This window comes from Eleutherodactylus coqui, chromosome 4, assembly GCF_035609145.1.
Source record: "Eleutherodactylus coqui strain aEleCoq1 chromosome 4, aEleCoq1.hap1, whole genome shotgun sequence".
NCBI classification, from domain to species: domain Eukaryota; kingdom Metazoa; phylum Chordata; class Amphibia; order Anura; family Eleutherodactylidae; genus Eleutherodactylus; species Eleutherodactylus coqui.
This window is the reverse complement of record NC_089840.1, coordinates 54,933,806-54,955,886: the sequence shown is the minus strand read 5'-3', so window position 1 is coordinate 54,955,886 and position 22,081 is coordinate 54,933,806. Positions and strand designations below refer to the sequence as shown.

At 43.2% G+C, this 22,081-nt stretch overlaps 1 protein-coding gene across 1 annotated transcript in view; it reads left to right on the top strand.

The window, feature by feature from the left end:
• Positions 1 to 21,447, top strand: part of GRPR (gastrin releasing peptide receptor) — a 126,729-nt gene extending 105,282 nt beyond the window's left edge. The window contains exon 3 of the mRNA XM_066598583.1: positions 21,027 to 21,447. Coding sequence (XP_066454680.1) covers positions 21,027 to 21,419 — 393 coding nt within the window. The 3' untranslated portion in view covers positions 21,420 to 21,447. The remainder of the gene's footprint in view (positions 1 to 21,026) is intronic.
• The last annotated feature ends 634 nt before the right edge of the window (positions 21,448 to 22,081 follow it).

The window sequence follows — 22,081 nt, the reverse complement described above, 5'->3', positions numbered from 1 at the left end:
AGGGTATAGAACCCATTGATATCAATGCGTTTATGCTCATTTCCCTTTTTTTTTTGCACCCGCATTTCTCGCGCATGCAAACAAATAAGACCCGCTATATTTTCCTGCAAATTTGCGTACAAGCAGCCGCTTTAAATGCTATGGGAGATACAAAAAATATACACGTAGGACTCTTGCAGACGAGAGTAGGCATAGATATGCTTGAGATAGTGTGATGTAATAGCGCTGTGAACAGGAGCACTATCGCCCGCCATCGCGCTTATCAACGCATTCTACTGTACTTTTCTGCTCCAGTATATACGGTAAGTAGACTTTTAAACCACAGAAGGGTTGTTTCACATGTGAACTAGCAGCAACATTTTTGCGGAACGAACAATGCTTTTTTGCGCTCGCATCGGCGTATTTTTATGTACTTTTTCTGTGCGGAAGATGTGCATTTACGTGTGGCAAAAAGATACGCATCAATTTAAATGGTTAATTGGTCTAATGAGTTCCAGATGTGTTCTTTTTCCTGCGCTATTACAGCGTTACACACATTTCCCAGAGTACTGCGTAAGCATTTGCGCTTCCCCGCTGACTTCAATGGAGACTGCATTTTTTGGGGCGGAGGATTTGTGTGACCAAAATGCGCAGGAAAATACGTGCATGTAAACAAACGCACTGAAATCAATGGTTTTTTTCCGTGTATTGTGCACACAAATTTTGCGTTCGCAAATCTGCCCATGTGACGCCGGCCTAAAGTTGGCTTTACATGCAACAACTATTGTCCTAATAGTCCTTTGAAATAGTCACTAAAGGGAGGTTTTAGTATTCGGATATACAGTTAGCCTTTTGACGCGTTTTGGTGATGCAGCCCCTTCCTCAGAATGGCTGGGTAGAACACTTGTGTTTCATGTGTAGTCTAATTCCAGCATAATTGAGACACTTGGGAGCTGAGTTCTGCATAGTCTGTACTCCGCACTACTGATGCTTGATGTATGAACCATTAGCTGGCAGAGTGAACAGCAGAAACGTAGCTGGAATGAGCTTACCTTGGAACATAATGTTCATGGGTTGTAGCACTGTTTAAAAGTTGTTACAACTTCATCATTGTACTGTATGCTATAAAATGTAAGGCCCTTTTACTCTGGACGACCTCTTGGGTGCAGATGCCCGAGAAGTCATCCCGGCAATATTCCTTTCTGTGCTTTCATACAGGAATGATCAATGCTAAGTGAATGAAGGCGGTAAGCAGGCAGTCGTTCATAAGTTTACACAGGTCAATCTGTAGTTCAGTTTTCTGCATGCAGAAACTGAATGACGAACGCAGACAAACAAACTCTCATTCGTCGTTCAATCGGGGTGTGCATTTACATTGAACGATTTATCATCCCATGTAAAAGGGCCCTAAATCACTGCCATACATTGTAGATAACAGCCCTGGTATTGAAGGACAACTTTGCCAAATATGTAAGAAAGTAGAATCCAACTACTCTTTAATTGGTGGCACCCAATTTCTCTTTTCTTGATGAATTGAACAACCAGCAACAAGAACACGTTTCGGGGTGATAGACCCCCTTCATCAGTTTAGGCTGGAGGCAATACTAAAGTAAATGAGAGAAAGAAAAACAAAGTATCAGCCATTGTGTCCTTTGGCGGCCGGGTCTTCTTTTGCCACTGATCTGTCCAAGCATTATAGATTTTTCTACCGACTCTGCTCGCAATACATGGCCAAAATATGTGAGCCTGAGTCAGTCATCTTGCCCTCCAGTGATATATCGGGTCTTATACGATTCAGGACTTCTCTGTTTGTTGCTCTTGCTGTCCGGGGTAAATGCTTACTTCATTTTATTGTCTTTTGTTTTAGATTTTTTTTCCCGATATACATGTAAATTGTGGTTATTTAAGTATCAAGCCCTTGCTGAGTTACGTCCTACGTATTTCATGTAAGGATATGTTATCCTTACAATTATGAGTTTATTGTTGCCTTTTGACCTTTTTAGATAGGTCAGTATTACTTTGGTTAGTTATTTCTTTCTGTCTGAAACTCCTGACCTTTTTTTTTTTTCTCCGATGGTCATGTGATCTCAGTTCTAACCAGCTCAGATCTGCTTGGTGTTATGTATTCAATTTCTAGTCAGATTCTCTGTTTGTGTGATGCTATTACATGGATCTTCCATAGAAACTGCCTAGAGGGGGACACAGACACTCCTGATGATATTCACACAGCTGCTGTCACACGGGTGTAATAGAGGAGATCACAGCTCATCCTTCTGACTGTATACTTATGGTCTGTAACCTATTTAGGTAAATATAGAAGGTACTGATAACTAAACTGACCCCCAGCAGGCAAAAATGGTATAGCATCAGCTAATACAGTGCTGATGCATGATGGGATAGATGTAAAAATGAAAATAAATGCTCTCACTCTCAAGATGGTGCCTGATAAGTATGAGACAGGGGACTATACTGCATGGAAGTGGCTGCAATATACAGAGGAGACCTCCAGGCAGTCAGGTGAGGGGGGCAGAAATGAAAAAATGGGTTTTCACTGAAGTGGACCTTCAAAAATTTGACAATAATATTATATTAATGATGTTAACACACACATGAATAATTAAATGGATTGGCAACCCCTTTAATATGAGGTCTGTAGGCCCATTTCAGAGACATGCAGCAAGTAGTGCATATAAAAGGGGTTGTCACACCGTGGGCAGGCATCTGCTGATGACACGTACATTTTATATACCATAAAAGTCTACTGTGCGGATATGGATTTTACAATTTTGCTGACAATTTTGATGATGTCACCACTGTTCGAATTATCGTTATTATGTCATTGTTCACATGTACAGCATGTACCGCCAATCACTTTTTAGTAGAACTTTTGATATTTGTATAACCCTGTTGACTGAACTTTTTTTTTTCACTTTTATTAAAATGGTTGTGCAGCTTTCAATTATTGATCTTTAGGCTAGGCCGTCAATAGTAGATCATCGGGGATCTGCAGATTCAAACACTTACCAATCAGCTCAGTTACAGAGTTGATGTGTGCAGGAGGCAGACAGCTCTGTTTCAACTGCAGTGGTAAGGCTTGGTATTACAGGCAAAATTTTCACTAAAATCGCCCACTGCAGTTGGAATTGAGCTGTCTGCCTTCTTTACACACTAGTTCCATGCAAGAGTGCAGCGGTCCAGTAATCAGTGGGGTTCCCAGGCAGTGGACCCCCTCCAATCTATTATTTATGGTCTATACTGAGGATAGGTCATCAATTGTTTACAGCTGAACAATCCCTTTAACCCTTTCCAATCCACTGTCTGATGTCTAAAGACATTATGATTTAAGGCTGTACAGCTCCGATGTTGGAAGATGTCCATCGGGGTTCTCTTACTGTATATTGCCAGCCTCTCTGCTGTCGGAGCCTATCCATCGTGTCACCTCATGCAGTACTGGCTTTAGCCAGCATATAGGGCCCTTGTATTACAGCAGAAAAAGAGTAAGCTCCCCTAGAAAAACCAGGATACAAATTGGACTGGAAAGGGTTAAATAATGCAGGAATCATGTACAATTTATTGCCCATTCCTAATGCCAGATATTTGTCAATCTGCTGTATAGATTTGAAGCGAAATCTGCCATCCTTATCTTGGTATTCCACTGTGAACCATCTTGTGGCTTTGTGTCAAAAGGTGATTTTCTGTAAAAGTGACTTGAAAATGTAAAGTTTGCGGTCATGGCTCTTGCTGAAAACTCAGCAGTGTCATAAACTTGCTATAAATTTTAGATATCACTGGCGGCCTCTTTCAGGATAAGTCCGGCATCAACATTTAATAGAATATTTCAAATCATCATGGCCCACATTTATTAGAACTCTTCTTCATATGCCCCTCTAAAAAAGTTTGTTGGAGCTCAGTAAGTTTGACGCAGTTTGGACAGTCCTAAAGTTGGAAAATGAAATCTACAACTTATGACCAAGTATAGATTTGTGTCAAAATTAGGGCCATTTTTTTTAACTTTTGCGTTAATATGTCAAAAAGGTGGAGACCACACCCAATCCTGGTAAACCCTGTCTGCTTTTCTCATCCCTTTTTAAAACTGGCGAGGTCAAACAAATATCACAGACGTTTGTGCCAAGATGCCATGGTCCACGATTTGCAACTTTTTAAAGCAAAAGGGGTGCAAAGCTATTAATAAAGTCCCCTCACTGAAAGTATTTAGTTCATCAAGTAGCTTACTGGTGTACTGGACTTCCTTGACAGTCAAAGATTCTTAGATCCCGGTATCATTGACATCATAATACTGTTCAGCTGCCAAGGTACAGGGGGTGGACAAAAATATGGAAATACGGTACAAAATGCATGCGGTATTGTTGTATCTTATCACCACCACAAATATGGGTGGAGAGCTGAGCACTCCTTGTTACCATGTTGATGATGCCCCCCTCAGCTTGCAATGTCTTCTGCGCTCTGCTTGTTCCTGGAGCCAGCCAGAGTTTCAGTCTCCTCCTCGATGCGCTCACCCCCAACTCTGGTGCCTTCACTCTCCACCCCGCTCCTCCCCTCTACTGTCACTCCCCACTCCCGTGGCCGCCTCACCTTCCAACCTGTTTGGTGCTGTCCTTCTTCCTAAAGCTGCTGCTGTAGCCGCCGTGGCTCTCACTTTTCTCCCTATTCCCGTGCCTCAACTGTTCTCCGTGCTGCGGTCACTCGCCTGCTCCAATGTCCACCTCACTTTCAAAGCTGTTCTGTGCTGTCCTTCCACCTGCGGCTGCCCAGGCTCTCACGGTCCTCTCTGCACATGTCAGTCGGCTAGGGTTGCCACCTTTGTCACGAAAAAATACAAAAGGGTTTTCCTGGACATTAAAAAAAATTATTAAGGCTTAAAATGAAGAGAACCTGAATATTCATCTATCCTGGTGGCTACCTGTCCAGTGCTGCAGCCCCAATGCCCGTCGCACAGAGTCCAGAAGAAGCTGTGGGCGATCATGTTCATTGTCCACCTGACCACGTAGCCAGTCACAGGCTTCAGCTGCCATAGAAGAATCACTGCTGAAGCCTGTGAGTGGCATAATTAATGTCATGTGACCTCTTGCTGCTGCTTCTGTTCAATTTTGTTTCATTTTAGCCCTATATAATTTTTTTTAATGTCCTGGAAAACCCCTTTTAAGCACCTCCCCTAGGACCACCCAGGACTGCCCCTAAAACACCCAGGAACCCCGTAAAGTGCCCACATTTTAAGGTAAATTTGCACAAACTCCACCCACTATGTATCATGTTCTAGCAGGCATGGTATTGGTGGCCATTACAAGAATGATATGAAGAATGCCGGCAATTATAATAATGACTGTGGCATTGCCTATATCATAATGATTAGAAAAAATAGCTAATAAACAGGCCTCTAATGGTGACAACACTAACACTAGAGGTTTGGTGAGAGCAACACTCGTAATTGTGGTAAACCTGACGAAACTGCTATCACAATGATGTGTAAGCAAGTGAGAAGTAAAATCAAAACTAGAACACTGTAATAAAAACCTGTTTACTGTAATAGTTACATTATATTACATACTTGTGATTACGGTTCCTTTTGAAGGTTAATTTTTATATCCAGTAGAGTACATGAAAGAGAAGGGGCATCATAATAAACTCAATAAAATCTAAAGTTATCCCCTATCCTATGATGGGTAGGGGTTCGACCACTAGGACTCCCACCAATCCCAAGAACAAGAGACCTGATGGTCCCCACATGAACATGCATGCGCAATGCCACTCCATTCATTTTAATGATAATGCCAGAAATTGGCAAGTATTAGTGCTTGGCGATCTTCGAATGAGCGAAACAGTAACATGCATGCTCATCCTCCACTCTACTCATGCAGAGACAATCGGGACCCTCATTCTTGGGATCAGTGGGTGTCCTAGTGGTTGGCAGATTTTGGTTGTGCCAGGTTTTGCAATGTAAGACTGAAGGGTCTGATGTTTGTTTCTCCTCCATGATATTTGATGACTCATAGGACAATGCCTCATCCCCTTTTTTGCAAACAATGCATTTCCTTTGGAGAGGGGAGCCCTACATGGGAATACTAATAGCAAAGGGGTGAGACTAAAGGTGGCCATAGACATTAGATGTATAACAGCCAAACCGGCAAATTTTAGTGGGACTAGCTAATCATCTAATGTGTATGGAGACCTCCTGACTCAGGCCTCCAGCGTACTTCCATATTTGAACCATGTGTTGTCCATGTTGATCTACAGACAGCACATGGCCCCATTATAGGCTGATGAGGCCATGCAGATTGATATTTTTCTGAGGGTTCCCATGCAAAACTCCTAGCATGCCCTATTCCTGTTCGTGTCATGGACAAGAAATAGGACATGCCAATGCATGCCAGTGTGTTGTGTCCATGGAAATTGAATAGCACATAGGTTGCTGCCTAATGCAAGTCAAGCCTGAGACTTTCGGGCGCAACTTGCACTCACAGCTAGTCTGCCGGAGGTGTCTGGCTGCGGTTTTCTACCTTCTCTATACATTTAGAACACGTGCATGCTCAGCCGAGCGGACATGTATATATGGGGGTGCTGGAGGAGATAGCTGGTGGCCAAAGGAGCATTCTTGTGTATGGCCACTCTTATGAGAGCCGTTGTCAAGAGCTTAATAGCAGCCCCGTCCTCTGCCTCTACGCTCCGTACTTTCTAGTATATGCACTATTTATATTACAAGAAGCAAGTGAAAGTGAAGTCAAATTGCTGACACAGCGGACTTGCATCGTAATTCAGACTTGATGGGTTGAAATGAGAACATGAGCCAAAAAAACATCATCACTACTAATTGGTATCTTAACGAATAATTATTAGATAATCAAGAAAGTAACTTTTACATTTTGTCTTTCTATAGAGGAATAAAAAGGGGACGCATTTAGGGGCGGGGCTACAGTTTGGGTGGAGCCTAAAGCTAGACTGTTCTAAACACTGTTGTGTTAGGCTCCGCCCCTGCCCCACGTTCTTCTTCCCCTGGAGCAATGCTTTTTGCATGCGTATTGGCATGTTTTACTGTTATTTTCTGCAGGGCATATTCATTTGCTCACGGCAAACAAGACAAACGACTTGAAAAAGCTAGTTAGTTCCAGGGGCGTTCTTTTTTTACACATCCTATCATGCATTTCCTTGCATATTGCTCACCTCCCATTGACTTCTATGGGGACATTTGGTGTGCAAGTGCGCAGAAAAGTAGAGCGTGCTATGTTTTTTTCTTGCGCAACTAAAATGCACAGGAAATATTTGCGCATGTGAGCGGACCCTTTGTAATCAGCGGGTTATATTCGCTGCATATTGCGTGCGTAGATTTTGCATGTGCAAATACTCACACAATTACGCCCGTGTGAAGTAGACCTGAAACAAGGCAAATATTTTCTGTTTAAAGCAGAACTTGATTAAAAATCTTCACATCGGCATGATAAAACATTTGTCTGTCTGTTGTCCGATGTTCTTCTGCATGTAGATGACCCGCTAGCTTCCACTCTCAGAACACAACTAAATCGTGTGCGCACATCTTGTATATGACATTGATTTTATGTGATTTATGGCACTAAAAGGAGTGATATGAGCGGCGGGATGTTATTAATCCTTTATTGAAACAGCTGCTGGTAGATATTGGCTAGATCAGCCCTATTGAGCGCCCTCTACAGGATTCTCTGCAGAATTGACTTTACTTGTCAGCATGACAATATAACTATTCACTCTAGAATATTTGTTCCGACAAGTTCTGCTGGATGGGTCTGAGATATGAACTGCAAATGATCATTTGAATGAAGGAAGGAAAAGACATAACTCATCAATATTAACCCCTTGAGGACACGGCCACTTTTTAAAATTTTTGTTTTCTCCCTACTTTCAAAAAATCATAACTTTTTTATTTTTTCCTCAACGTAGCTGTCTGAAAGCTTGTTTTTTGTCGTCCGAGTTGTATTTTCAATCATAGCATTTAATGTACCATATAATGCGCTGAAAAACATTAAAAAATTTCTTAAGTGGAATGAAATGCAAAAAAACAAATGCAATTGTGCCATTTTTTGGGAGCCTTGTTCTAAAACGTACACATTGTGGCAAACATGACATGATAACTTTCCTGTGGGTCAGTACAGTCATAAGGACACCAAATTCATTTCATTTTTTTTGTACTGCTGTAAAAAAATAATAAATGTCTTTTAAGAAAGTACTTTCTGCCACCATTTTCTGACCACCATGACATACGGTATTTAAATTTCCACTGAAACAGCTTTTTGCAGGCTTGTTCTTTGTGGGACAACCTGCGGTTTTATATTAGTCACATTTTCAGCTAAATGTGACTTTTTGATAAATTTTTATTACATTTTTTCATGGAGAGGTAGTGATCATAAAAGCACACTTCTGGTGTTGTATTTTTTTTTTCTGATGGCATTCATCATGTGGGATAAACAATGTGTTACTTTAATAGATCAGGCTTTTATGTACACAGTAATGCCAAATACATTTTGTTGTATTTCATGATAAATATGCGAAAAGTGGGGTTTTTTTTACTATTAACACCTTAACGCCATGGGACGTACAGTTAGGTCCTACAGCGTCGGGGTGTGTATGAAGAGAGAGAGTGCGGCAAACTCACTCCGTACATTTCAGCTGTATGAAACAGCTGGTACCCACCCGCAACTGCTACAATAAGCCACGCTGCTCATTGGAGCTGTTAACCTTTTAAATGCCGCTGTCAATTCTGACAGCGGCATTTAAATCCCTCGGCCAATGTTCTAGGGTCTTATGCGCCCGCCCCCCCCCCCCTTCCCCCGAGATGAGATCGTGGGTTGCTTTGCGGGTGTCATGGAAGCCAAGGGCCTTCTAAAAGGTCCAAAGGCTATCATAGTAGAAAAACGCCTATCAAGCCATGTCCTTGGGGTGGCTTGATAGAATGCCTGTCCGATTGGTCTATGATGTTATGCTATGCCATTACATCATACTGCAGCAGCGATCCAAGCATCGCATGTCCATGTCCCCTTCGGTGGCTAAAAAAAAGGTAAAATTAAGGTTAAAAAAGTTAAACTCATTATTAAATAAAATAAAAGGTAATACAAGTTTTGAAAAATATAATAAAATAATCTAAATAATAAAACAAATACATATTTGGTATCGCTGCGTCCATAAAAGTCCAATCCATCAAAGTAACACATTGTTTAACCTGCATGGTGAAAATCAGCCGAAAAAACCCCCGCAAGAATTGTGGTCACCCCGTCTCCAAGAAAAAATGTAATGAAAAGCGATCAAAAAGTCGTATGTATTCCAGAATGGAACCAACAGAAACTGCAGGATGCCCGTCAAAAACCGAGCCCTTGCACAGCTATGTCGATGAAAAAATAAAAAAATTATGGCTGTCAGAAGATGGCGGCAGAAAATAATTGTAAAAAATTGAATATCACTGTCAGAATTGCCACTGGCGTTTAAATGGTTAAAAGCCACAATCAGAGCTATCTCTGATCGTGTATACTGCCATCGGATGTGAGCTGTCAGAGAGCCGACACCTGCCACGTATGGAGGGTGCTCAGCTCTCGAACCCTGTGCACATCCGCTGTACATGTATAGCAGATGTTCCCAAGGGACTAAAGGGCTTTCTGACACTAATATGATTTTTAAAGGGGCTTACTGTGGTCTGTATGGGGTAATAATACCTCCCAATACCATTTTCTGTGTTTTGAGGCATTCTTCACTGTCCAGGGTCTGAAGGTGCGTGCCGTTTGTTTATGGTGTGGACTACTAGTCTGCGGCTATTTCCAGACATCCTCAGCTACATTTCCAATCATTAGTAGTGCTGACCTCTCAGTCAGATGAGGAGCCCCCGGTGACTCGCCCACTCCACTTCCCTGTGCTATATTTGCACAGAGAATGTTTTCGAGCATTTAGTCCAAATCCAACCCCCTACCTGTGTATGTGGTGCCAATAATGACATGGCTGTACACTCAGTCCACCGGAAGACTTCACTGAACGGGACATCAGCGAAAGTTCAGATTCTCAGCGTGGGCTACATCACGTGACCGAAGACGCAGTGATCCCTACACTACACAGCTTTACATGCTTGTATATTCACCCAGCAGTCGATGTGTCTTGAAAAGCCCCTTCAATATCTAATTAGTGTTGTGTAGATTCATGCACACGAACCTTCCAAAAGTATTTGGACACCCCTATCAGAATAGATTGTTAGCATGTCATGTGTTCTAAATGCTACATAAGATGCAACCCCTTGGAGGTGTCAGCCATAGTTTGTAATGGGAACTGCATGCTATTGGGTTACGCCGCTGCACACAAGCCGTCCATCACGAAGCACAATGCAGCGGCCCATCTACAAGGGTGCAAGGAGCGTCGTCATTGGACAGTTGAGCAATGACAGAGCGTTCAATGGAATGATTTATCATCTTAACATCAGATGGACATAGCTGGGTGTGGAGGATCCTGGGGAATACCTTTTGCCTGAGTGTGTTGTGCCAACAGTTAAGTACAGCGGAGGTTCCGTTGTGGTCTGAGGATGGTTTACGTGGCATGGCCTTGGTCTGCTGGTTGTAGGGGCAATAACCATGAACATAGAGGTGTGTCCTGACATTCTAGACAATAATGTGCTGCCAACAATGTGGTAATACTCTGGGAATGGTCGGCAGTACTTCAAACAAGACAACGCGCCTCGTCACAAATCCAATGCTGTTTTACATTGGTTTGACCATATGGATGTTCCACGATTGGACTAGCCTGTAGAGTCTACTGTAGAACCTACTCTGAGACGAACTAGAACGCTGGGTCAGGAAATATGAACAGCGTCTATCTTTTTTGAGAGAACTCACCAGATGTTTGCAGGATGAATGGAGAGAAACACCAGCTGAAGTGTACTAGATGTTAGTAGAAAATATTCCACAGAGAGTATACGAAGTCATTAGGGCCAAAGAAGCATTAACATATGTAAGTAAATATTAGTTTTGATTCTTGTCCTATTACTGTTAGTAGGATAGTGTATGTACAAGGGCTGATTGATATTCCTGTAGACATTATTATAACCGGTATCATATAATTTGGTGTGTATTAATGTAGAGAGAAGTACAGTAAACGTGCTCATTGAGCACGTCATCCCATATTTATATAATGGGGTAAAAACTTCTATGTAGCCAGCTGGCATCGTGTGAACCTCTTAGGTCTGTCTTCTGAATACCAGGAAATATCACCTCTTGACTTGCAGTTAGTGGAAGTCCGCATCTGTGTAGGAAACTAATACAAACAGTGTGAATTGGCAGGCGGCAGGCATCCACTGACTGGTTCCAGATCAGACCTGGACCAACTGAGTCATAGCTCATTCCTAAAAGGGGAAGGAACATAATTAGCAGCTAGCAGGGAGGAGATCCGTAGAGCTAAGGTACCTTTACATGGAGTAACGCTTGAATAGTGGCTCAAGGAAGTCGTTTGGCAAGATATCGTTCATAGAGCGAAATTCTTTGCAACTAGTTCAAATATGAACAACGGCGACCGTACACCATACGAATTTTAATAAAACCAGCGACAATTTTTTGGCAAGCTGAAACTTGGGGGGAGAGGGAGAGAGAGAGGGCTCCCCCCCTGTTCCCCGCTGCTACCCCCCGCTCCGCCACGCCTCCCCCCCCCCGCCCCCTGAATCTTTTCACCCGAGTACGGAAGTACTAGAAAATCGCGGTACTCGATCGAGTAATTACTCGAAACGAGTATATTCGCTCATCTCTACTAGCGACACAACTTGCATTATAGTCTATGACAGCAGAGTCAGGGCATAAACAGTTGATTTCGGTAGGTTTTGCAGGCGTGAAAATCACGGCCGCAAAACGTGTCGAAACAAAACCATTGATTTCAATGGTTTTGTTCTGACTAGCGTGATTCTTGCGTAATAATACTACGCACTAGAAAAGATAGGGATTGCCCAAGTTTTCGGCTTTTTTTAGCAATAGCTCGAAATTTAAATGTTTTTTTTTTTAAAAAAACAAAACAATTTTGACATGGTTCATGTGCAAATATGCTCAGTAGTTGCGAGCGTATTTGCGCATGTGCTCGTCTATTAAAGAGGACCTTGTCAGTTGTCTTTTGCAGTAAACACTGTTCTTGTGTCCCTAGAAAGAACAATTTTGGAATGTCTTTTCTTTGAACTTTGCATTGTGCTTTTCCTCTGTTAATCCTCCTGGAGGTGTATGAATAACCACTGCTGGAGGACGAGTAGTAAGGGTGACTTCACATGAGCGGGTCTATGTGCGTACAGTTGTGAGCACAAAAACACGCTCCTATTAGAAAATTGGTTCCCTATGGTGTGTTCACATGTCCGTGCTTTACAGGCATGCAAACGCGCACACCTGCAAAACATAGGACATACGTGCACCATAGGTCTGTGGTGTGTGTCAATATTCCCCAGTGGGGAGACTCCTTGTCACTGAACGCTGTGACAGCACTGTCATAATGATCAGTGCCAAAAGGACTGCACACAGAGAGTAAAGAATCCCCTGCCACAGCTGTGACAGTTGTGACAGCTGTGGCAGAGGATCGAAATGTTCTCCAATTGCTTTCAATGGGACTAGCACTTCTGCAGTCCCATTGAAAGCAATGGGCTGCTGGCAAGCCCTGAGGGGATTTTCAGGGAAGGGCTTTAAATATAAGCCCTTCCCTAAAAATCATCCCTAGAATGTGTTAAAAATTAAAAAAAATTATACTTACCTCTCCTCAGCTGCCGGGACTCTGGCCTGTCTAGCCTGTCTTCTCCATGCACTGCTCTGAAGCTCTCTTTTAGCAGGTGGGGATTTAAAATTAGAATTCAATGAATGGCCAAGCACTGCCTATGGTTGGCTGAGTGCTGTGACCAATCACAGGCAACACTCAGCTGTCATTCAATGAATGGTTGAGAGCTGCCGGTAATTGGCTGAGCGCTCAGCCAATCAGATACAGCTCTTTCAGCAGGTGGGAATTTTAAATCCCCACCTGCTGAAAGAGCTTCAGAGCAGTGCAGGGAGAAGACAGGATAAACGCCCTGAGCCCTGGCAGTTGAGGAGAGGTGAGTATAATTTTTTTTTTTAACACAATCTAAGGATGATTTTCAGGGAAAGGGCTTATATTAAAGCCCTTCCCCGAAAATCCCTGCAGGGCTTGCCAGCAGCCCATTGCTTTCAATGGGACTGCAGAAGTGCCGGCCCCATTGAAAGCAATGTGAGAACATCGCAATCCTCTGCTACAGCTGTCACAGCTGTGGCAAGGGATTCTTTACTCCCCGCGGGGAGTCCTCTCAGCACTGATCACTGTGACAGTGCTGTCACAGTGTTCAGTGACAAGGGGACTCCCCGTGGATGAATATTTACACAGCAGTGTCGGCGGGGTGAGTATATATATATATTTTTTTTTACACAAACAGGGATGATTTTCAGGGAAGGGCTTATATTTAAAGCCCTTCCCCAAAAATCACTGCAGGGGTTGCTGGCAGCCCATTGCTCGCAATGGGGACGTCGGAAGCAGCCGCAGCTCCATTGAAGGCAATGGGCACGGACCTGCATTCACGCGTGTTTGTGCATATACGTGGGTGCGCACCTATGTGCGGCACATGCTCGTTTGAAGCCACCTTAAGTTTAACTGCTCCAGTTTTAGCCAATTTTTAAAACTACGTGACTAATTTCTACTAAAATATTAATATATTGTATGTTTGTGACCGGACTGTAATAAAAATGTTAATCCGAGTATTAAACTTGGGGGTTCCCTCCATTAACATTCATGCTTAGCACATCCCACCCTGTATGTTAAGTTCTGCAAAGGCAGAAAGAGTAAGCACCACATAGAGACCTGCAGTATTACGTAGAATTATAATCAATCCTGGTCGAATGTCTATTCCGCAAGAACCAATACTTACTGGTGTCTAATAAAACTCATAGACTTTATATTGCAGAAATATCCCATAATATGAAAGATATGGTTGAGTAAATTCTGGTATGTTTTGTACGAAAGTTTATTGAATAGAACTAATATAAAATACAAGTGTGAATACAAAAGTAATGTAAGTTTTTTTTTATTTATTCGAGTGAATGGCTATTAGAGATGAGCGAGTATACTCGCTAAGGGCAATTGCTCGAGTGAGCATTGCCCTTAGCGAGTACCTGCCCGTTCGAGACAAAAGGTTCGGGTGTCGGCGCGGGGGAGCGGTGAGTAGTGGCAGTCAGCAGGGGGAAGCGGGCGGGAGAGAGAGATCTCCCCTCCATTCCTCCCCGCTCTCCCCCGCAGCTCCCTGCCCGCCGCTGGCACCCAAACCTTTTGTCTCGAGCGGGCAGGTACTCGCTAAGGGCAATGCTCGCTCGAGCAATTGCCCTTAGTGAGTATACTCGCTCATCACTAATGGCTATTAGAGATGAGCGAGCGTACTCGGAAAAGCACTACTCGCTCGAGTAATTTGCTTTATCCGAGTATCGCTGTGCTCGTCCCTGAAGATTCGGGTGCCGCTGTGGCTGGCAGGTGAGTCGCAGCGGGGAGCAGGGGAGAGCGGGCGGGAGAGAGGGAGAGAAAGATCTCCCCTCCGTTCCTCCCCGCTCTCCCCTGCAGCTCCCCGCTCCGTGCCGGCACCCGAATCTTCAGGGACGAGCACAGCGATACTCGGATAAAGCAAATTACTCGAGCGAGTAGTGCTTTTCCGAGTACGCTCGCTCATCTCTAATGGCTATGAATGATGTTATATAAAAGCCCTTTCTGTCATAGTCATCACCTTCTGTGTTGATCTGGTTGACTTCAATTTTTTTGGATGATGCCATTTGTTGAACTGAACCTTTAAAAAAAACAATAGCAGGTGAATGATGATGAGCCAACGATGCATTTACCTGCCTAAACAGGCTGCACGATTGCGAATAAGTTAGCTGTAACATCACTCACAAACAAGTATCGGCTCATCTAGAAGGACCATTACTCTCTGGGTTCTAGAGGTATGTCCACATCTCATCCCTAGTGACCATGTTTTTGAAGAAGTCCTATTCCTCAGCTTCAATGGCATCGAGGAGCTTTTGACGGATTTCCACCTGCTTTCTCCAATTAGCAACTGCTTGGGAAGCCACTTAGCACAATCTTTGTGATACCCCAGGTCAGTAATTAGCACTTGTGAAGAACAAAATGACACATGTCATGTATCAAAAACATCCTGACCTATGATGTATCTGTTGCCTCAAATCAACTCATTAGCATGTTGTCATTTCTCATCGGTGATTGATGTTGACTCCTCGGCTTATATGCCAATTCGGTTTCTCCTGCTTGTAACTTTTTCAACCAACGACACACATTACCAATGTCTTTTTACAGGGTCTCCGTAAACATTCTTCAGCTGACTATGGATTTTCTTTTGTCTCCTTTGCCAGGAATTCAATAACAGCTCTTGGTTTTAGCCTTAGATCCATGGTTCTAATCACTCAGTCTGAAAAAAACAGCATACATTAGTAGAATAAGGACACCTATATAACATCATTTGTAGCCATTCACAGTCACTCGAATAAATAGAAATTTACAGACATGGAAGCATTACTTTTTTGATTCGCCCCTGAGAACCTTCACTTTCTAATGTCTAACATCACCTGTAGAGTTTAAATGGCAGAAATATCCCAAAATATGAAATATATGATTGAGCAAATTGTAGAGTGTTTTGAATGAAGGTTTACTGAACAGAACTAATCTAAAGTAATTGTGTTCAATCACTTCCGCATAATTAGGTATCCTAATGGCGCATCCGTTAACTTTCTTCTAAGAGTTGCATTATGTTGCAGTGCTTTAGGCTTCCACATTAGTTAACATTAGACAAGTGTATAAAGGTGAAGCATGATCCATTGAATTGTGGTGGAAGGAAAATTGGCATTGACTTGGCTCTGGATCTGTAAAGAACATGTTGTGGAAATATAGCAGCAGTACTGATAAAACATTTACTAGATTACAGCAACCTGGTGCTGTGGGGTGGCTGCCTGGACGCAGTTTTGGGGTGTGGAGGGCACCAAAGGGGCCCTGTTCCTATTGAGGCCACAAAGGTAGTCGGTATTACTAATGGGGCCACAACTGGTGGGATCATTACTACTGGGAACACTGACGTGAAGTAATAGTGTAGAGACGGTACTTCTCCACAAACACCAGTATGGTGGGACAAAAAGGAAATTGCCAGCCACTGTATGAGTCCGGACCTTAGGACTCCAAAGTAACACTGCAGAGAAGATGAGGTCGTAGCAGCAATAAAGATGCAGTAGTTAATCCAACGTGGTTTTATTCCTCCATGCAACGTTTCGATCTGAGTGCCAGATCTTTGTCAAGCATGGGAACACTGTTACTATTGGGCCAAAACTGAGAATATTGTTACTACTGGAAGCACTATTGCTATTGGGGCCACTAATGGGGGCACTATTACTATTGAGGACACAACTGGCAGCACTATTAGTATTGAGCTCACTATTGTGGCCACTACTAGGGGCACTATTACTATTGAGGCCACTAAGGGCGGCTACTAGAATAACAGGAATAAAAAGATTGGGGACACTACTGTGGGCACTATTACTATTGGAGCTACTAAGGCGGCAGGGAACTAGAATAACAGGAGTGAAAAGACATGTTGTGATAAGCCATGCCACTAACAACACCCCCTTTTACTTAGGCTGGTATTTTTTGTTACAGAGATGGAAACCCTAGCTACTGAGCTGGATGTCCACATTAATTTCAATGGGAGCAAAGCCTTTCTATTACACTTTCACATCTAACCATCTATGCGGATGTCTAGCTTGGCTGCACTGACAACAGCCGCAGGGTCCCAAGCTATTTGGCGGGTATCCCATGCAGCAGACCCCTGCTGATCAATTTTAGAAGACCTATCCTGAGGGGAGGTCATCAATAGTAAATGCCCAGTAAAAACGCTTTAATGGGTTAACAAACTAATTCTTAGAACTTTCTGGATGTACTTGTGGAAGGCATCCCACGTACTATATTTGTTTACACAAAACAATCCGTGAATTTTTTTCTTAAAATTATCCATCCAGATAAATTCAGTTTTATGTAGGAAATCTTGTTGGAAATGGCGCTGACCATAAACACGAGGATTCTTACAAATTGTTCTTAAAGCATGCAGGAAAAGGAAACAACTTCTTCCAAGCTTATAGACTACAACAGCTATGTGACAATAGTGAGAGTGTTGATATTCATTTACTGCATATGATGATTTTTTCGGATGTTAGAAGAATATTTTAAAAACACTGAACATGGCATCTGCTAATGATTTATTATATACAGAGGACTTGTCATGGGATAGAGTCAGCGGTGCTGGTTGCATGGCATTGCAGCTGCAACCCCGCTGACTTTGTCCCCTTTTTTTCATACTCGTGTCTGTTCGCCTGTACAGGCTCCTCTTATTTCCAGGCCTCAATGTGTCGAGTGGGTTGTTTCCCATCGCTCACTGTCAATGGGTGACTCGGATGGTCAATGAAGTCCGACATCCTCCATCAACAATGACATTATGCAATCCTAAGAAGAGCCCATCTGGGCAAAGGGAGGTGAGTATGAAAAAAATTAGGATAGCATCAGTAGAGCAATACAGCCAACCCCACTGTCTTTAACCCATAACAGGTCATCTTTAAATCAAGATTTTCATGTAAAACATACATATTTCTTTTGTTTTTTTCCTATTTCTTTATTTTTATTATTTTTTTATGCCTATTTTAAAGAAAAAAATTGACACCATCCAAAAAAAAATCTCCGAAAATTGCACGTCTAGCCCCGATCCTGGTCTCCTATGCACTGCGTCCATTACCCATTCGATATCTATATTAGAACCAACGACTGTTTTCCGCTGCCTGCCTCACCACCTGCGCTAGCGACGCTCTTTCCTGTCACCTCGTCTGGTCCCTTTCCCCGGCTGTTATTACCCACCTCACCACCATCTTCAACCTCTCCCTGACCTCTGGCACCTTCCTCTCCTCATTCAAACACTCTACCATATCCCCTCTGCTAAAAAAACAACTCTTGAACCGACCGATGCTGTCAACTACCAACCCTTCTCGAACCTCCTCTTCATCTCCAAAATATTAGAACGCCTAGTCTATTCCCGTCTCACACGTTTTCTCTCTGACAAATCTCCTCGACCCCCTCCAGTCTGGTTTCCGTTCTCTAGACTCGACCCAAACCGCCCGTATAAAAGTATCAAATGACCTGATGATGGCGAAGTCCAGTGGTGACTACTACCTACTAATCCTCCTTGACCTCTCTGCTGCATTTGAAACTGTTGACCATGATATCCTTCTCAATATGCTTCGCTCTATCAGCCTAAAGGACACTGCTCTCTCCAGGTTCTCCTCCTATCTCTTTGACCGCTTTTTCAGCATCTCCTTTGCTGGCTATATCTCCTCTGCACTTCCTCTCACTGTCCAGGTCCCCCAGGGCTCGATCATTGGGCCCCTCTTCTTCTCTCTGGACAAACAATCCGCAAATTCGGCCTCCAATACCATCTCTATGCAGACGACACCCAACTATACATCTCTTCCCGTGAGATCTCTGAACTATTCCTCCAAAATCTCACCAACTGTCTGTCTGCTGTTTCTAACACCATATCCTCCCTCTTTCTCAAACTTAACCTCCTAAAAACTGACCTTCTCATTTTCCCACCCAATGCCAGCCGACCTTCCCCCAATATTTCTATATCAATATTTGACACCATCGTAACCCCCAGACAGCATGCCCGCTGCCTTGGGGTCACACTGGACTCTGGCCTTTCCTTTACCCCCCACATCCAATCTCTGTCCCAAACATGCCACCTGCACCTCAGAAATATTGCTAAAATCTTTACTTTACTTTAACTCGCTGTTCATCGGCCTCCCCCGCACCAGACTCTCTCCTTTCCAATCCATATTAAACGCGGCAGCTAGGCTCATTTTTCTATCCAGCCGCTTCTAAGATGCCTTTGCACTATGCCAGTCACTGCACTGGCTGCTCATCCTCTACAGAACTAAATTTAAACTCCTCACCCACAAAGCTCTCCACAGAGCCGCACCCCTGTACATCACCTCCTTCCTGTCTGTACATTACCCAGCTCGCACACTCCGATCTGCTAACACACCCATACTAAACACCCCTCTAATACGAACCTCTCATGCTCGCCTCCAGGACTTCACCAGAGCAGCACCCATCCTCTGGAACACTGTACCCCAAGGCATCCGGACAATCCCTGATGCACGAAATTTCAGATGCGCCTTAAAAATGCACCTCTTCGGGGAGGCATACCAAAGCTCCTGATCTAGTCCCCCTGTCCCTCCCTACGGCTCCCCACACCTTCCACCCTTAGCAATACGGACAGAAGTCAAGCGTTAAAATGCCCCATTATATTCTATTCATGATTTAACATGGGCGTTTTATATGACTTTTTATGCCTTTTTTTGACATTTTATATGACTTTTTATAGTCCCATTATGAGCCTTGATGCTTCAATCGTTTGATCACTAAGCTAATACAATGCAATACAGAAGGATTATATGTGCCTGTGGTAAGGGCAAGGCAGGATATAGTAGACTGTAGGGCAATCAATGCGCACCCTGCAATCCCCTTGTATAGCAACCAACGGGCTTGAAGAGGGAGCCCGTTGCTCTGTAAAGCCACTTTGATGCTTGATTTAAGCTATGGTTGTTAAGAGACCCTTTTGTAAATGAAAGGTGCTATCTGATTGCTTGCTATGGACCAACTGCTCGACATTTTGCATTTGCACCAGTTTTCATAAATTTGCCACTGTATGCACTATTTTACTCTATTATGAGTTTACAGCCCCTTTAATGCAATTATTAGAAGTATTAAAGGGGTATTCTAGGCAAATACTATTAATGACCTATCCTCAGGTCACAGTTGGAATAGCTAGGTTCCACCATTCAGGGTGCCAGGCAATCAGCTGATTGGATGCCTGCTGTCAATGCTGCAACGGGTACAAAGCGGAAGCAAATAGCTCCAACCCTTGTGTAGTGGCCGGCGTTTGAAAAATCAATGAGAGAAGTGCCTGTAATTACAGGCTTCTGAAAAGAGTCAAATTTGCAGTGCAAGTGCTGACGTCGCTGGGAGACACTGCAGGAATGGTGGACCGGGTGAGTATGAAAAGAGGCTCCCCAGGCTCAATGTCAGGTGGCGCACAAGTCTTTGCCGCTGGACTCTGCAGTTCCGGCAGGCTTCCTTGCAGTTCTCAGCACTGACAGAACATCGCTTGCTGGTAACATGGTTTATAAACCCCGCCTCCAGCAAGCAATTGCTCTGATAGTTCATCGACCGCCACAGTGATTGACTAACCTGCAGCGCTCGAGAACCAAATCACAACCATTCAATGCGATGCTGTGATTGGTTCATTGAGCGCCGCAGCTCAGCCAATCACTGCGGCGGTCGATGAACCAATCAGAGCAATAGCTTGCTGGAGGCGGGGTTTGCAAACCCTGTTACCAGCAAGCGATGTTCTGTCGGTGGTTTAGAACTGCAAGGAAGCATACCGGAACTGTGGAGACCAGCGGGAGGGACCTGGATGGCGCCTGCTAGGTAAGTATAACACATCTCCCTGTGCCTTTTTTGGGGCAAAAATTAATATGTCAGGGTCTTATTTTCTGGAAAACACGGTAGTTTATAGCGCTTATACCTGATGACAGGTTCCCTTTAAATATGCAGTATGACTTTTTATAATATTTGTAAACTACTGTTTTGAAAAAAATACTGTAACCTTCGACTTTTAAAATTGTATTCATTCTCTATAATCACTGTTAGCATTTTTTACTTCAAAGAACCTCTACTGAAAGGAGTCTGACTATCGAGTGAAATCCAAGCCGACACGCAATTCAAAGCCTGTGATAAAATAGCAATCTGTATTATCCTATTATATGAATACTTGACCATGCAGTGTGTTTTGTAAAAGTTGCACGAGGGCGTCAATAAAAGTTGTGCTGTAACAAAGCGCTTTCTAAATAAAGCTTATTTTGTATATTTTAATAAGATACATTTATAGCACACTAATTTTATATTCTATTTTTTTTCAGATTGAATCTCGGAAGCGCCTCGCTAAAACAGTCTTGGTTTTTGTCGGACTCTTCGCCTTCTGCTGGCTTCCCAACCATGTCATTTATTTATATCGCTCCTACCATTATAACGAAGTGGACACTTCCGTCTTGCACTACATCACCAGCATTTGTGCTCGGGTGTTAGCCTTTACCAATTCCTGCGTGAATCCATTTGCTCTGTACTTGCTAAGCAAGAGTTTTAGGAAACAGTTCAACAACCAGTTGTTCTGTTGCAGACCAAGACTCATCGTGAGGTCTCAGAGCATGGGCAGAAGTACCACCAGAATGACCTCACTAAAAAGCACTAACCACTCCATAGCCAGCTTCAGTCTCATCAATGGCAAACACATCTGTCATGAAGGTTGTGTATAAAGACGTCACCTGACCTTTGTAAATGATTTCCTGGTATGGGGTTGTTACTTAGTATCTGTAAATAGTTCAAATCATATTACGGGAGACCGAAAAGTTTCTACTAATGTAGTCAACTTATGTTCCAGCTACAATGGTTCAACAGAATTCAGAGGATGCTATGGAATTGTTTCTAGAGCTGCCATTTATGGTTATATGCCAGGTGCAATAACACAAATATACCATGATCATGTTCCATCCACAAGGTAGAGTTGAATGTACTTTAGCTTCTCTATGTAGAGAAATAATTTGCATACATTTTTTTAGTTGGGAGCAAATTCCATATCTCGTTTCCTTACAGATAATGTACACTATCCTACCAAAAGTAATTGGACATCTGAGCAAGAATCAGAATTAGTATTCATTTACATACTTAGTTGGGCTCCTTTGGCCCTAGTTGCATTGGATACTCTTCGTGGCAAACTTTCTACTAACTGATACATTTCAGCTGGTTTTTCCCTCCATTCATCCTGCAAGTGTCTGATGATTTGTCTCAAAGAAGATGCTTTGGCCTTTCTACAATGGTGCAAGGAGTGTCGTCATTGGACAGTTGAGCAATGGAAGAATGGTCTATGGAGTAACAAATCACACTACTCCATCTACAAATCAGATGGAGGTATCTGGGC